Below are 15702 nucleotides of genomic sequence, written 5' to 3'. Positions count from 1 at the left end.
GTATGGACCAGTATGGACCAGTTAGAGTCACTATGGACCAGTATGGACCAGTTAGAGTCACTATGGACCAGTTAGAGACACTATGGACCAGTTAAGAGTCACTGTGGACCAGTTAGAGTCACTATGGACCAATAGGGATCAATACGGACCAGTATGGACCAGTACGGACCAGTTAGAGTCACTATGGACCAGTATGGACCAGTTAGAACCAGTATGAACCAGTACGGACCAGTTAGAGTCACTGTGGACCAGTATGGACCAGTCTGGACCAGTCAGTTACTGGTTCTCCTCCGTGTTCTCGGCGCCCACCGAGCTCAGCCGCTTGGCGATGCTGCCTGCCACCAGTACGGACCAGTCACGCACCGGTACGGACCAGTAGGGACCAGTACGGACCAGTCACGCACCGGTATGGACCAGTTAGAGTCACTATGGACCACTATGGACCAGTCAGAGTCACTGGTTCTCCTCCGTGTTCTCGGCGCCCACCGAGCTCAGCCGCTTGGCGATGCTGCCTGCCACCAGTACGGACCAGTCACAGACCGGTATGGACCAGTATGGACCAGTACGGACCAGTACGGACCAGTTAGAGTCACTGTGGACCAGTTAGAGTCACTATGGACCAGTATGGACCAGTTAGAGTCACTATGGACCAGTTAGAGTCACTATGGACCAGTATGGACCAGTTAGAGTCACTATGGACCAGTTACAGACATTATAGACCAGTGTGGACCAGTTAGAGTCACTATGGACCAGTATGGACTGGTATGGAGCAGTTAGAGTCACTATGGACCAGTATGGACCAGTTAGAGCCACCATGGACCAGTATGGACCAGTTAGAGTCACTATGGACCAGTATGGACCAGTCTGGACCAGTCAGTCACTGGTTCTCCTCCGTGTTCTCGGCGCCCACCGAGCTCAGCCGCTTGGCGATGCTGCCTGCCACCAGTACGGACCAGTTAGGGACCGGTACGGACCAGTAGGGACCAGTACGGACCAGTTAGGGACCAGTCACGGACCGGTATGGACCAGTTAGAGTCACTATGGGCCAGTATGGACCAGTTAGAATCACTATGGACCACTATGGACCAGTTAGAGGCACTATGGACCAGTATGGACCAGTCAGAATCACTATGGACCACTATGGACCAGTTAGAGGCACTATGGACCAGTATGGACCAGTTAGAGTCACTATGGACCACTATGGACCAGTTAGAGCCAGTACGGACCAGTTAGAGCCACTATGGACCAGTATGGACCAGTTAGAGTCACTATTGACCAGTATGGACCAGTATGGACCAGTTAGAGTCACTATGGACCAGTTAGAGTCACTATGGACCAGTATGGACCAGTATGGACCAGTTAGAGTCACTATAGACCAGTCAGAGTCACTATGGACCAGTATGGACCAGTTAGAGTCACTCTGGACCACTTGAGACCAGTTAGAATCACTATGAACCAGTATGGACCAGTACGGACCAGTACGGACCAGTTAGAGCCAGTATGGACCACTATGGACCAGTTAGAGTCACTATCGACCACTATGGACCAGTCTGGACCAGTCTGGACCAGTCAGTCACTGGTTCTCCTCCGTGTTCTCGGCGCCCACCGAGCTCAGCCGCTTGGCGATGCTGCCTGCCACCAGTACGGACCAGTCACGGATCGGTACGGACCAGTAGGGACCAGTAGGGACCAGTTAGAGTCACTATGGACCAGTCAGAGTCACTATGGACCAGTATGGACCAGTTAGAGACACTATGGACCAGTTAGAGTCACTATGGACCAGTATGGACCAGTTAGAGTCACTATGGACCAGTATGGACCAGTATGGACCAGTTAGAGTCACTGCGGACCAGCAGAGATGAGTACGAACCAGTTAGAGTCACTACGGACCAGTATGGACCAGTATGGACCAGTTAGAGTAACTACGGACCAGTATGGACCAGTCAGAGTCACTACGGACCAGTATGGACCAGTATGGACCAGTTAGAGTAACTACGGACCACTATGGACCAGTTAGAGCCACTATGGACCAGTTAGAGTCACTATGAACCAGTTAGAGCCAATACGGACCAGTTAGAGTCACTATGGATCAGTTAGAGTCAGTACGGACCAGTTAGAGCCACTATGGATCAGTATGGACCAGTTAGAGTCACTATGGACCAGTTAGAGCCAGAACGGACCAGTTAGAGTCACTATGGACCACTGTGGACCAGTTAGAGTCACTATGGACCAGTATGGACCAGTATGGACCAGTTAGAGTCACTATGGACCAGTATGGACCGGTATAGACCAGTTAGAGTCACTATGGACCAGTATGGACCAGTTAGAGCCACTATGGACCAGTCAAAGCCATTATAGACCAGTACAGACCAGTTAGAGCCACTATGAACCAGTACAGACCAGTTAGAGTCACTATGGACCAGTATGGACCACTTAGAACTGCTATGCACCAGTTAGAGCGACTATGGACCAGTATGGACCAGTTAGAGTCACTACAGACCACTTGAGACCAGTTAGAATCACTATGGACCAGTATGGACCAGTACGGACCAGTACGGACCAGTTAGAGCCAGTATGGACCAGTATGGACCAGTTAAGAGTCACTATGGACCAGTACGGACCAGTCAGAGTCACTATGGACCAGTCTGGACCAGTCTGGACCAGTCAGTCACTGGTTCTCCTCCGTGTTCTCGGCGCCCACCGAGCTCAGCCGCTTGGCGATGCTGCCTGCCACCAGTACAGACCAGTCACGGACCGGTACGGACCAGTTAGAGACCAGTATGGACCAGTCAGAGCCAGTATGGACCCATATGGATCACTATGGACCAGTTCGAGCCAGTATGGACCAGTTAGAGCCACTATGGACCAGTGACTCCCAGTACAGAGCACTGACTCCCAGTAGGGACCACTGAGTGCCAGTACAGACCAGTTACTCCCAGTACAGACCAGTGACTCCCAGTTCAGATCAGTGACTCCCAATATGGACCAGTGACTCCCAGTACAGACCAGTGACTCCCAGTAGGAACCAGTGACTCCCAGTACAGACCAGTGACTCCCAGTACGGATCGGTGACTCCCAGTACAGATCAGTGACTCCCAGTACAGACCAGTGACTCCCAGTAGGAACCAGTGACTCCCAGTACGAACCAGTGACTCCCAGTAGGGACCAGCTACTCCCAGTACGAACCAGTGACTCCCAGTAGGAACCAGTGACTCCCAGTACGGACCAGTGACTCCCAGTTCAGACCAGTGACTCCCAGTATGGACCAGTGACTCCCAGTACAAACCAGTGACTCCCAGTAGGGACCAGTTATTCCCAGTACGAACCAGTGACTCCCAGTACGGACCAGTGACTCCCAGTAGGGACCAGTGACTCCCAGTATGGATCGGTGACTCCCAGTTCAGTCCAGTGACTCCCAGTAGGGACCAGTTATTCCCAGTACGAACCAGTGACTCCCAGTACGAACCAGTGACTCCCAGTAGGTACCACTGTCTCCCAGTAGGGACCAGTGACTCCCAGTATGGACCAGCTACTCCCAGTACGAACCAGTGACTCCCAGTATGGACCAGCTACTCCCAGTACGAACCAGTGACTCCCAGTATGGACCAGTTATTCCCAGTAGCTCCCAGTGCCTCCCAGTAGCCCCCAGTGCCTCCCAGTAGCTCCCAGTGCCTCCCAGTAGCCCCCAGTGCTTCCCAGTCTTCCAGCCCTGCCCAGTCCCTCCCAGTATACCCCAGTTCCTGCCAGGGCTCTCCCAGTCACTCCCAGTGCCCTCTCAGTGCCCATCTCCTCCCAGTCCCGCCCAGTTCCTCCCAGTGCCCTTCCAGTCATTCCCAGTCACTCCCAGTCCCGCCCAGTTCCTGTCACTGCACCCAGTTCCTCCCAGTGCCTGCCCAGTCCCTCCCAGTGCTCCCAGTGCCCCCCAGTTCCTCCCAGTGCCCGCCCAGTGCTCCCAGTGCCCCCAGTTCCTCTCAGTGCCCACCCAGTGCCCTTCCAGTCCCTCCCAGTCCCCGCCCAGTGCCCCCCAGTCCCACCCAGTGCCCTTCCAGAGCCCTCCCAGTGCCCGCCCAGTGCTCCCAGTGCCCCAGTGCCTCCCAGTCCCACCCAGTGCCCTCCCAGTGCCCCCCAGTCACGCCCAGTACCCTCTCAGTGCCCCCAGTCACTCCCAGTGCTCCCAGTCTCATAGTGCCCTCCCAGTGTCCCCAGTCACTCCCAGTATCTCAGTGCCCTCCCAGTGCCCGCCCAGTGCTCCCAGTATCACAGTGCCCTCCCAGTGCCCCCAGTCACTCCCAGTCACTCCCAGTATCTCAGTGCCCTCCCAGTGCCCCCAGTCAGTCCCAGTGCTCCCAGTCACTCCCAGTCACTCCCAGTGCCCTCCCAGTGTCCCCAGTCACTCCCAATATCTCAGTGCCATCCCAGTGCCCCCAGTGCCCCCAGTCACTCCCAGTATCTCAGTGCCCTCCCAGTGCCCCCAGTCACTTCCAGTCACTCCCAGTATCTCAGTGCCCTCCCAGTGCCCGCCCAGTGCTCCCAGTATCTCAGTGCCCTCCCAGTGCCCCCAGTCACTCCCAGTGCCCTCCCAGTGCCCCCCAGTCACTCCCAGTGCCTCCCAGTGCCCTCCCAGTCACTCCCAGTGCCCTCTCAGTGCCCCCAGTCACTCCCAGTGCCTCCCAGTGCCCCCAGTCACTCCCAGTGCCCTCCCAGTGCCCCCCAGTCACTCCCAGTGCCTCCCAGTGCCCTCCCAGTCACTCCCAGTGCCCCCCAGTCCTGCCCAGTGCCCCCCAGTCACTCCCAGTGCCCTCTCAGTGTCCTCCAGTCACGCCCAGTGCCCTCTCAGTGCCCCCCAGTCACTCCCAGTCACTCCCAGTGTCCCTCAGTGCCCTCCCAGTGCCCCCAGTCACTCCCAGTGCCCCCAGTCACTCCCAGTATCTCAGTGCCCTCCCAGTGCCCCCCAGTCACTCCCAGTCACTCCCAGTGTCCCTCAGTGCCCTCCCAGTGCCCCCAGTCACTCCCAGTGCCCCCCAGGCCATCCCAGTACCCTCCAGTGCACTCCCATTGCTCCCCAGTCACCCCCAGTGCCCTCCCAGTGCCCTCCAGTCACTCCCAGTGCCCTCCCAGTGCCCCCCAGTCACTCCCAGTGCCCTCTCAGTGCCCCCCAGTCACTCCCAGTGCCCTCCCAGTGCCCCCAGTCACTCCCAGTGCCCTCTCAGTGCCCCCCAGTCACTCCTAGTGCCCTCCCAGTGCCCCCCAGTCACTCCCAGTGCCCTCTCAGTGCCCCCCAGTCACTCCCAGTGCCCTCTCAGTGCCCCCAGTCACTCCCAGTGCCCTACCAGTGCCTCCAGTGACTCCCAGTGACCTCCCAGTCACTCCCAGTACCCTCTCAGTGCCCCCCAGTCACTCTCAGTGCCCCCCAGTCACTCCCAGTGCCCTCTCAGCGTCTCCAGTCACTCCCAGTGCCCTCCCAGTGCCCCCAGTCACTCCCAGTATCTCAATGCCCTCCCAGTGCCCCCAGTGCCCCCCCAGTCACTCCCAGTTTCTCAGTGCCCTCCCAGTGCCCCCAGTCACTCCCAGTCACTCCCAGTGCCCCCAGTCACTCCCAGTCACTCCCAGTATCTCAGTGCCCTCTCAGTGCCCCCAGTCACTCCCAGTGCCCTCCCAGTGCCCTCTCAGTGCCCCCAGTCACTCCCAGTGCCCTCTCAGTGTCCTCCAGTCACGCCCAGTGCCCTCTCAGTGCCCCCCAGTCCCTCCCAGTGCCCTCTCAGTGCCCCCCAGTCGCTCCCAGTGCTCCCCAGTCACTCCCAGTGCCCTCTCAGTGCCCCCCAGTCCCTCCCAGTGCCCTCTCAGTGCCCCCCAGTCACTCCCAGTGCCCTCTCAGCGCCTCCAGTGACTCCCAGTGACCTCCCAGTCACTCCCAGTACCCTCTCAGTGCCCCCCAGTCACTCTCAGTGCCCCTCAGTGCCCTCTCAGTGCCTCCCACTGCCTCCCAGGTCCTCCCAGTGCCCCCCAGTACCCTCCTGGTGCCCCTTACTGCCCTCCCTGTGCCCCCCAGTGCCCCCCCACTGCCCTCCCAGTGCCTCCCAGTCCCTCCCAGTGCCTCCCGGTGCCCCCCCACTGCCCTCCCAGTGCCTCCCAGTCCCTCCCAGTGCCTCCCGGTGCTCCCCCACTGCCCTCCCAGTGCCCCCCAGTCCCTCCCACTGCCCTCCCAGTGTCCCCCTGTGCCCCCCAGTGCCTCCCGGTGCCCCCCCACTGCCCTCCCAGTGCCCCCCAGTCCCTCCCACTGCCCTCCCAGTGCCCCCCAGTCCCTCCCAGTGCCTCCCGGTGCCCCCCAGTCCCTCCCAGTGCCTCCCAGTGCCCACCAGTGGACTCATCAGCAGCCAGGATGCCCTTGCCGGGGGCCACGATGCGCTGGGCGATGGCGGCCAGTTCCTGCTTCTGCTCGGGGGTGAGCGCGGGCACGGGGGGGGACATGGTGGCACTGCGGGGACAGGGGGACAGTGGGACATGGGGGGGCACTGGGGGCACTGGGGGGCACGGGGGGGGACATGGTGGCACTGCGGGGACAGGGGGACAGTGGGACACTGGGGGGGACATGGTGGCACTGCGGGGACAGGGGGGACAGTGGGACACTGGGGGGCACTGGGGGGCACTGGGGGGCAGTGGGGGGAACACTGGGGGGAACACTGGGGGGAACACTGGGGGGCACTGGGGGACACTGGGGGGGACATTGGGGGGCACTGGGGGACACTTGGGGGCATTGGGGGGCACTGGGGGGGACATTGGGGACACTGGGGGACACTGGGGGGACATTGGGGGGCATTGGGGGGCATTGGGGGGCATTGGGGGGCACTGGGGGCACTGGGGGGGACATGGTGGCACTGCGGGGACAGGGGGACAGTGGGACACTGGGGGGGACACTGGGGGGCACTGGGGGGGACATGGTGGCACTGCGGGCACAGGGGGGACAGTGGGACACTGGGGGGGACACTGGGGGGCACTGGGGGGGACATGGTGGCACTGCGGGCACACAGGGGAGAGTGGGACACTGGGGGGCACTGGGGGGCACTGGGGGGACAGGGGGGGACAGTGGGACACTGGGGGGCACTGGGGGGCACTGGGGGGACGGGGGGGGACAGTGGGACACTGGGGGCACTGGGGGCACTGGGGGGGACATGGTGGCACTGCGGGCACAGGGGGGACAGTGGGGACAGTGGGGGACACTGGGGGGGACATGGTGGCACTGCGGGCACAGGGGGGACAGTGGGGACAGTGGGGGGCACTGGGGGGGACATGGTGGCACTGCGGGGACAGGGGGGACAGTGGGACACTGGGGGGGACACTGGGGGGCACTGCGGGGACAGGGGGGACAGTGGGACACTGGGGGGGACATGGTGGCACTGCGGGGACAGGGGGGACAGTGGGGACAGTGGGACACTGAGGGGGGACATGGTGGCACTGCGGGCACAGGGGGGACAGGGGGGACACTGGGGGGCACTGGGGGGGAATGGGGGAGACTGGGGGGCACTGGGGGGCACTGGGGGGGGACATGGTGGCACTGCAGGCACAGAGGGGACAGTGGGACACGGGGGGGCACTGGGGGGGGACATGGTGGCACTGCGGGCACAGGGGGGACAGTGGGACACGGGGGGGCACTGGGGGGCAGTGGGGGGCACGGGAGGGCACGGGGGGGCATTGGGTGACATTGGGGGTACACTGGGGGGGACACTGGGGGACATTGGGGGGACATTGGGGGGACACTGGGGGGGACACTGGGGGACACTGGGGGGACATTGGGGGGGACACTGGGGGACACTGGGGGACACTGGGGGGCACTGGGGCGGACATGGTGGCACTGCGGGCACAGAGGGGACAGTGGGGGCACTGGGGGACATTGGGGGGACATTGGGGGGGACATTGGGGGGGACATTGGGGGGGGACATTGCGGGGAAAATTGGGGGGACATTGGGGGGGGACATTGGGGGGGACATTGGGGGGGACATTGGGGGGAAAATTGGGGGGACATTGGGGGGGGGGCATTGGGGGGGACATTGGAGGGACATTGGGGGGACATTGGGGGGACATTGGGGGGTCATTGGGGGGGACACTGGGGGGACATTGGGGGGACATTGGGGGGACATTGGAGGGGACATTGGGGGGGCAGGGGACACCCCAAGATTCGGGGGAAGGTGACACAGACCTGGGGGTGTCCTGGGGGTGTCCTGGGGGTGTCCCGAGTCTGTCCCGGGTCTGTCCCCGCTGGAGCCGCTCCCGGAATGGGGAGGGCGGGGCAGGATCCGGGAAAGGCCCAAGGGCGGCTCAAGGGGACGGGGCGGGGCCAAGGAGGGGGAGGGGGCGGGGCCAAGGAGGGGAGGGGGCGGGGCCAAGGAGGGGAGGAGGCGGGGCCAAGGGGAGGAGGGGGCGGGGCCAAGGGGAGGGGGCCCCGCCCACCCCCCTCCCACACCCGGGTGGGGCCCGAAGGAGCCGAGACCGGACCCCAAATCTGCTCCTTTTTACCCCAAAATTGCGGCTTTTTACCCCAAAATTGAAACTTCCACCCCAAAATTGTTCCTTTCACCCCAAAATTGGATTTTTTTTTACCCCAAAATTGGACTTTTTTCACCCCAAAATTACAAATTTCGCCCCAAATTCGAGTCTTTGGACCCCAAATTGGTCCCTTTTTACCCCAAAATTGCAACTTTTCCCCCAAATTGTTCCTTTTACCCCCAAATCGGTCCCTTTTCACCCCAAAATTGGAATCTTTGGACCCCAAATTTTTTTCCCTCACAAATTTCTCATTTTTCACCACAAATCCTCATTTTTCCCTCACAAATCCCTCAAAAATCCTCATTTTTTTACCCCAAATCCTCATTTTTCCCTCACAAATCTCTCAATTTTCACCCAAAATCCAAATTTTTACCTCACAAATCTCCCAAAATTCTCCTTTTTCTCCCCAAAATCCTCATTTTTCCCTCACAAATTTCTCATTTTTCCTCCAAAATCCTCCTTTTTATCTCACAAATCTCCCAAAATTCTCATTTTTCACCAAAAATCAACAATTTTTCCCTCACAAATTTCTCAATTTCACCAAAAATCAACAATTTTACCTCATAAATCTCAGAAAAATCCTCATTTTTCACCCAAAATCCTCATTTTTCCCACACATATCCCTCAAAAATCCTCATTTTTTACCCCAAAATCCTCATTTTTACCTCAGAAATCTCAAAAATCCTCATTTTTCCCTCACAAATTTCTCATTTTTCACCAAAATTCTCATTTTTCCCTCACAAATCTCTCCCAAAATCCTCATTTTTACCTCAAAAAATCCAAATTTTTCCCTCACAAATTTCTCGTTTTTCTCTCCAAAATCCACATTTTTACCTCAGAAAATCCAAATTTTTCCCTCACAAACCTCCCAAAATCCTCATTTTTTACCCAAAATCCACATTTTTACCTCACAAATCTCTCCATTTTCACCCAAAATCCTCATTTTAACCAAAAAATCCACATTTTTACCTCAAAAATCCTCATTTTTCTTCCAAAATCCAAATTTTTCCCTCACAAATTTCTCCTTTTTCACCAAAAATCCTCATTTTTCCCTCACAAATCTCCCAAAATCCTCATTTTTCTCCCCAAAATCCTCATTTGTCCCTCAGAAATCTCCAAAAATCCACATTTTTACCTCATAAATTTCTCATTTTTCACCAAAAATCCACATTTTTACCTCAAAAATCCTCATTTTTCTTCCAAAATCCACATTTTTCCCTCACAAATCCCTCAAAAATCCCCATTTTTCTCCTCAAAATTCACATTTTTGCCTCATAAATCCACATTTTTACCTCACAAATTTCTCATTTTTCACCAAAAATCCTCATTTTTCCCTCACAAATCTCTCCCAAAATCCTCATTTTTCGCCCCAAAATCCCCATTTTTACCTCAAAAATCTCCAAAAATCCACAATTTTACCTCAAAAATTTCTCTATTTTCACCAAAAATCAACAATTTTACCTCATAAATCTCACAAAAATCCTCATTTTGCACCAAAAATCCTCATTTTTCCCTCACAAATCCCTCAAAAATCCCCATTTTTCTCCTCAAAATCCACAATTTTTCCTCACAAATTTCTCATTTTTCCCCAAAATTCACATTTTTACCTCATAAATTTCTCAATTTTCACCCCAAAATCCTCATTTTTTGCCTCATAAAAGCCTCATTTTCCCTCACAAATCTCTCAAAATCCTCATTTTTCTCCTCCAAATCCACATTTTTCCCTCACAAATCTCCAAAAATTCTCATTTTTTACCCAAAATCCACATTTTTACCTCAGAAATCTCAAAAAATCCTCATTTTCCCCTCATAAGTTTCTCATTTTTCTCCCAAAATTCACATTTTTCCCTCACAAATTTCTCGTTTTTCTCCCCAAAATCCACATTTTTACCTCAGAAAATCCTCATTTTTCCCTCACAAATCTCCCCAAAATCCTCATTTTTTACCCAAAATCCACATTTTTACCTCATAAATTTCTCCTTTTTCACGAAAAATCAACATTTTTCCCTCACAAACCTTCCAAAATTCTCATTTTTCTCCCCAAAATCCACATTTTTCCCTCACAAATTTCTCCTTTTTCACCAAAAATCACCATTTTTCCCTCACAAATCCCTCAAAAATCCTCATTTTTTACCTCAAAATCCACTTTTTTCCCTCACCAATTTCTCATTTTACCCCAAAATCCACATTTTTCCCTCAGAAATCTCCAAAAATCCTCATTTTTACCTCATAAGTTTCTCCTTTTTCACCAAAAATCAACAATTTTTCCCTCCCAAATCTCTCCATTTTCACCCAAAATCCTCATTTTTAACCAAAAAATCCACATTTTTACCTCAAAAATCCTCATTTTTCTTCCAAAATCCACATTTTTCCCTCACAAATTTCTCATTTTTCACCCCAAAATCCAAATTTTTCCCTCATAAATTTCTCCTTTTTCACCAAAAATCCTCATTTTCCCCTCACAAATCTCCCAAAATCCTCATTTTTTGCCCCAAAATCCTCATTTTTACCTCATAAATCTCAAAAAATCCTCATTTTTCCCTCATAAGTTTCTCATTTTTCACCAAAAATCCTCATTTTTCCCTCATAAATCTCCCAAAATTCTCATTTTTCCCTCAGAAATCTCCAAAAATCCACATATTTACCTCAAAAATTTCTCCTTTTTCACCAAAAATCCACATTTTTACCTCAAAAATCCTCATTTTTCTTCCAAAATCCACATTTTCCCCTCACAAATCTCTCCCAAAATTCTCATTTTTCTCCCCAAAATCAACATTTTTACCTCATAAATTTCACAAAAATCCTCATTTTTCACCCCAAAATCCAAATTTTCCCTCACAATTTTCTCCTTTTTCACCAAAAATCCTCATTTTTCCCTCACAAATCTCTCAATTTTCACCCAAAATCCACATTTTTATCTCATAAATCTCCCAAAATTCTCATTTTTCTCCCCGAAATCCCCATTTTTACCTCACAAATTTCTCATTTTTCACCAAAAATCAACAATTTTACCTCATAAATCTCACAAAAATCCTCAATTTTCACCAAAAATCCTCATTTTTCCCTCACAAATTTCTCCCAAACGCCTCAATTTTCACCCCCAAATCCATTTTTCCCTCACAAATTTCTCATTTTTCTTCCAAAATCCTCATTTTTATCTCACAAATCTCCCCAAAATCCTCATTTTTTACCCCAAAATCCTCATTTTTACCTCATTTTTCTCCCCAAAATCCTCATTTTTTACCCCAAAATTCACATTTTTACCTCATAAATTTCTCATTTTTCACCAAAAATCCTCATTTTTCCCTCACAAATCCTCATTTTTCCCTCACAAACCTCCCAAAATCTTCATTTTTCTTCCCAAAATCCACTTTTTTCCCTCACAAATCTCTCAATTTTCACCCAAAATTAGAATTTTTACCTCACGAATGTCTCAAAATACTCATTTTTTCCCCCAAATCCTCATTTTTCCCTCATAAATTTCTCCTTTTTCACCAAAAATCCACATTTTTCCCTCACAAATCTCCCAAAATCCTCATTTTTACCTCATAAATTTCTCAATTTTCAGCCCAAAATCCTCATTTTTGCCTCATAAAATCCTCATTTTTCTCCTCCAAATCCACATTTTTCCCTCACAAATCTCCAAAAATTCTCATTTTTTACCCAAAATCCTCATTTTTGCCTCATAAAATCCACATTTTACCTCACAAATTTCTCATTTTTCAACAAAAATTCACATTTTTCCCTCACAAATCTCCCAAAATCCTCATTTTTTACCCCAAATCCTCATTTTTACCTCACAAATCTCGCAATTTTCACCCAAAATTCACATTTTTCCCTCACAAATTTCTCATTTTTCTTTCAAAATCCTCCTTTTTATCTCACAAATCTCCCAAATTTCTCATTTTTCTCCCCAAAACCCCCATTTTTCCCTCACAAATCTCCCGAAAATCCTCATTTTTCACCCCAAAATCCTCATTTTTATCTCAAAAATCTCAAAAAATCCACATTTTTCCCTCACAAATCTCCCAAAATCCAAATTTTCACTCCCAAATCCTCATTTTTACCTCACAAATTTCTCCTTTTTCACCACAAATCCTCATTTTTCCCTCACAAATCCCTCAAAAATCCTCATTTTTCACCCCAAAATCCTCATTTTTACCTCAAAAATGTCAAAAAATCCACATTTTTCCCTCACAAATCTCTCCATTTTTCACCAAAAATTCACATTTTTCCCTCACAAATCTCCCAAAATCCTCATTTTTACCTCAAAAATTTCTCATTTTTCACCAAAAATCAACATTTTTACCTCATAAATTTCACAAAAATCCTCATTTTTCACCCCAAAATCCAAATTTTACCTCACAATTTTCTCATTTTTCACCAAAAATCCTCATTTTTCCCTCACGAATCCCTCAAATTCCTCATTTTTCTCCCCAAAATCCACATTTTTTCCCTCACAAATTTCTCATTTTACCCCAAAATCCTCATTTTTCCCTCAGAAATTCCAAAAATCCTCATTTTTACCCCATAAATTTCTCCTTTTTCACCAAAAATCAACAATTTTTCCCTCACAAATCTCTCCATTTTCACCCAAAATCCTCATTTTTAACCAAAAAATCCACATTTTTACCTCAAAAATCCTCATTTTTCTTCAAAATCCACATTTTTTCCTCACAAATTTCTCATTTTTCACCAAAAATCCTCATTTTCCCTCACAAATCCCTCAAAAATTCTCATTTTCTTACCCCAAATCCTCATTTTTCCCTCACAAATCTCTCAATTTTCACCCAAAATCCAAATTTTCCCCTCACAAATCTCCCAAAATCCTCATTTTTCTCCCCAAAATCCCCATTTTTACCTCATAAATCTCAAAAAATCCTCATTTTTTACCCCAAAATCCACATTTTTACCTCAAAAATCTCAAAAAATCCTCATTTTTCCCTCATAAGTTTCTCATTTTTCTCCCCAAAATCCTCATTTTTCCCTCACAAATCCCTCAAAAATCCTCATTTTTCTCCCCAAAATCCACATTTTTCCCTCATAAATTTCTCCTTTTTCACCAAAAATCGACATTTTTACCTCACAAATCTCCCCAAAATCCTCATTTTTTACCCCAAAATCCACATTTTTACCTCACAAATTTCTCCTTTTTCGTCAGAAATCAACATTTTTACCTCATAAATTTCACAAAAATCCTCATTTTCACCAAAAATCCAAATTTTACCTCACAATTTTCTCATTTTTCACCAAAAATCACCATTTTTACCTCACGAATCCCTCAAATTCCTCATTTTTCTCCCCAAAATCCTCATTTTTACCTCATAAATTTCTCCTTTTTCACCTTCAGTTTCATGTTGACTGAGCTGTCACATTCTTTGGAGTCATCTTTGGTTTTCCTTTGTTGCAAGCGCAGCATTAGCTCAGTGGATTTATGGCTTGTTCAGATTGATTATTTATTTATGGCTTGCATGGATTTATTACTGGCATGAGGATGTTCATCCTGCCCCCCTAATGCCTCTTTGCAGAGCAGATGGAGGACAGGAGTGCAGGTGATGTGCTCATGTGTCCCTTCCTTGTGTTGGGTGGTGATGGGGATCACTTTCTTCTTGGCTTCTCCACAGGCACCACCACTGTGGGCTCCTTTTAACATCCCCATAGTGCTGGCTTTTTCAGCTCCTTAATACTGCTGCTCTGCCCTGTCCCTGCAGGATCTGGGGATGGAGTCCACCTCTCTGGATGATGTCCTGTACCGCTACGCCAGCTTTCGGAACTTGGTGGATCCAATCACCCACGACCTGATCATCAGCCTGGCACGGTACATCCACTGCCCCAAACCGGTGGGTACCACGGTCCCATCCCACCCCCGTGGCTGTGCTGACCTGGGACACAGCTCTGCTGGGAGTGGGGAGCTCCTTCCTGAGTTCCATAGAAAAAGTCTCCTGGTTGCTGCAGTGTTTGTGTGTCTTTGGACCAAGAGGATTTGCTTGGAGGTCTTGGTTTGGTTGCACAGTGTTGGACTTTCCAGCTGACCAGGTGACACTCACCTCATGCTGGTCCTTTGGTGTTCCCACTTGGTTTGCAACTTATTTCTGCATTCTGCCACTTTGTGTTTTGAAGACTGTGCCCCAGCAGGAATGCTTTATGAGGAGAACAGACCATTCCTTGCCCCTTGTGATGTTTATCACAACCCAAATGACAGAGAGGCCTTGGCTGTGCCTTCAAGGCCAGGTTTCCAAAGAAAGCACAAGCTCCATGGGCTGCTGTTTGGGTCTCTCTGTGAGTGCAGATGGGGGTTTTAAAAACCCTTAACCCTCTTTAGCTCTAGCAGTTAAAGGGCTTTGGAAAATCCCAGGGCAGGGCTGGCAGAGCAGCTCAGCAAAGCCCCATCCCCAATCCCAGCCTTGCCTGGCTGTTCCCCTGGTGGTGCCTGCACCTCTCAGGCAGCACTGAAAGGTGTGGTCCTGTTTGCAGAGGGTGTTAGAAGTGGGCAAACAGCTCAGAGTGCAGGCTGTGTCCAGCAGCTAACATGGGGCACAGCTTCCCCACCAAAATTTATAGTGTTTCAGAGACATGGTGACAGCAATGGGGATTTAAAACCTCTTCTAAGCAGTTGGTGCAGCTGGAGAAGTGACATGATGGGACTGGAAGCAAATTGGATTTTGCCTTTGTGGCTCTGGATGGATTGAATTTTCTTCACTCCTGTTCCACAGGAGCAATGTGTGCTCAGCCACAGGGTCTTTTCCTGCAGGAGCTCTGAATTGCTCAGGTTTGCAAAGTGGGTTTGATGACATGAATTAACACACATGAAAAGAAGAAAATATGGAAAGAAAAAGTGGTTATTGTGACCTGGATGAAATAATCCATTTCTATCCCTCCTTCAGCCCTGTGCTATAAGGATTAACTTACCAGTGATGTTGGGGGTTTTATGCCCTGAATTTTTAAAATATATTATTTCTGGTGGAGCTGTGCTGAAGCTAAAGTGAGCAATTTATTTCCTTATTTATCCTCTGTGCTGTAACATGTGGCTGGAACTGTATTAATAAACTCAGTTTCTAGAGGGTGAGTGTAATCAGAGCACCCTGACCAGTAGCTCAGTGCCTTTATCCCCAGACCAAGCACATAATCCAGCTCCTCTGTCATGTGTTGTGTTCTTTGGTC

At 50.6% G+C, this 15702-nt stretch overlaps 1 protein-coding gene across 1 annotated transcript in view; it reads right to left on the bottom strand.

Annotated features, from left to right (window-relative positions):
* The window catches only part of LOC139684141 (fructose-bisphosphate aldolase A), a 45680-nt gene extending 37392 nt beyond the window's left edge, over positions 1-8288 (bottom strand). Inside the window, exons 1-2 of the mRNA XM_071579737.1 lie at positions 8195-8288; positions 6357-6475 (exon numbers count right to left, since the gene is read on the bottom strand). Coding sequence (XP_071435838.1) covers positions 6357-6468 — 112 coding nt within the window. The 5' untranslated portion in view covers positions 6469-6475; positions 8195-8288. The remainder of the gene's footprint in view (positions 1-6356; positions 6476-8194) is intronic.
* Between the last annotated feature and the right edge of the window lie 7414 nt (positions 8289-15702).

Source organism: Pithys albifrons, chromosome 32, assembly GCF_047495875.1.
Source record: "Pithys albifrons albifrons isolate INPA30051 chromosome 32, PitAlb_v1, whole genome shotgun sequence".
Classification (NCBI taxonomy): domain Eukaryota; kingdom Metazoa; phylum Chordata; class Aves; order Passeriformes; family Thamnophilidae; genus Pithys; species Pithys albifrons.
This window is presented reverse-complemented; position numbering and strand designations above follow the sequence as displayed.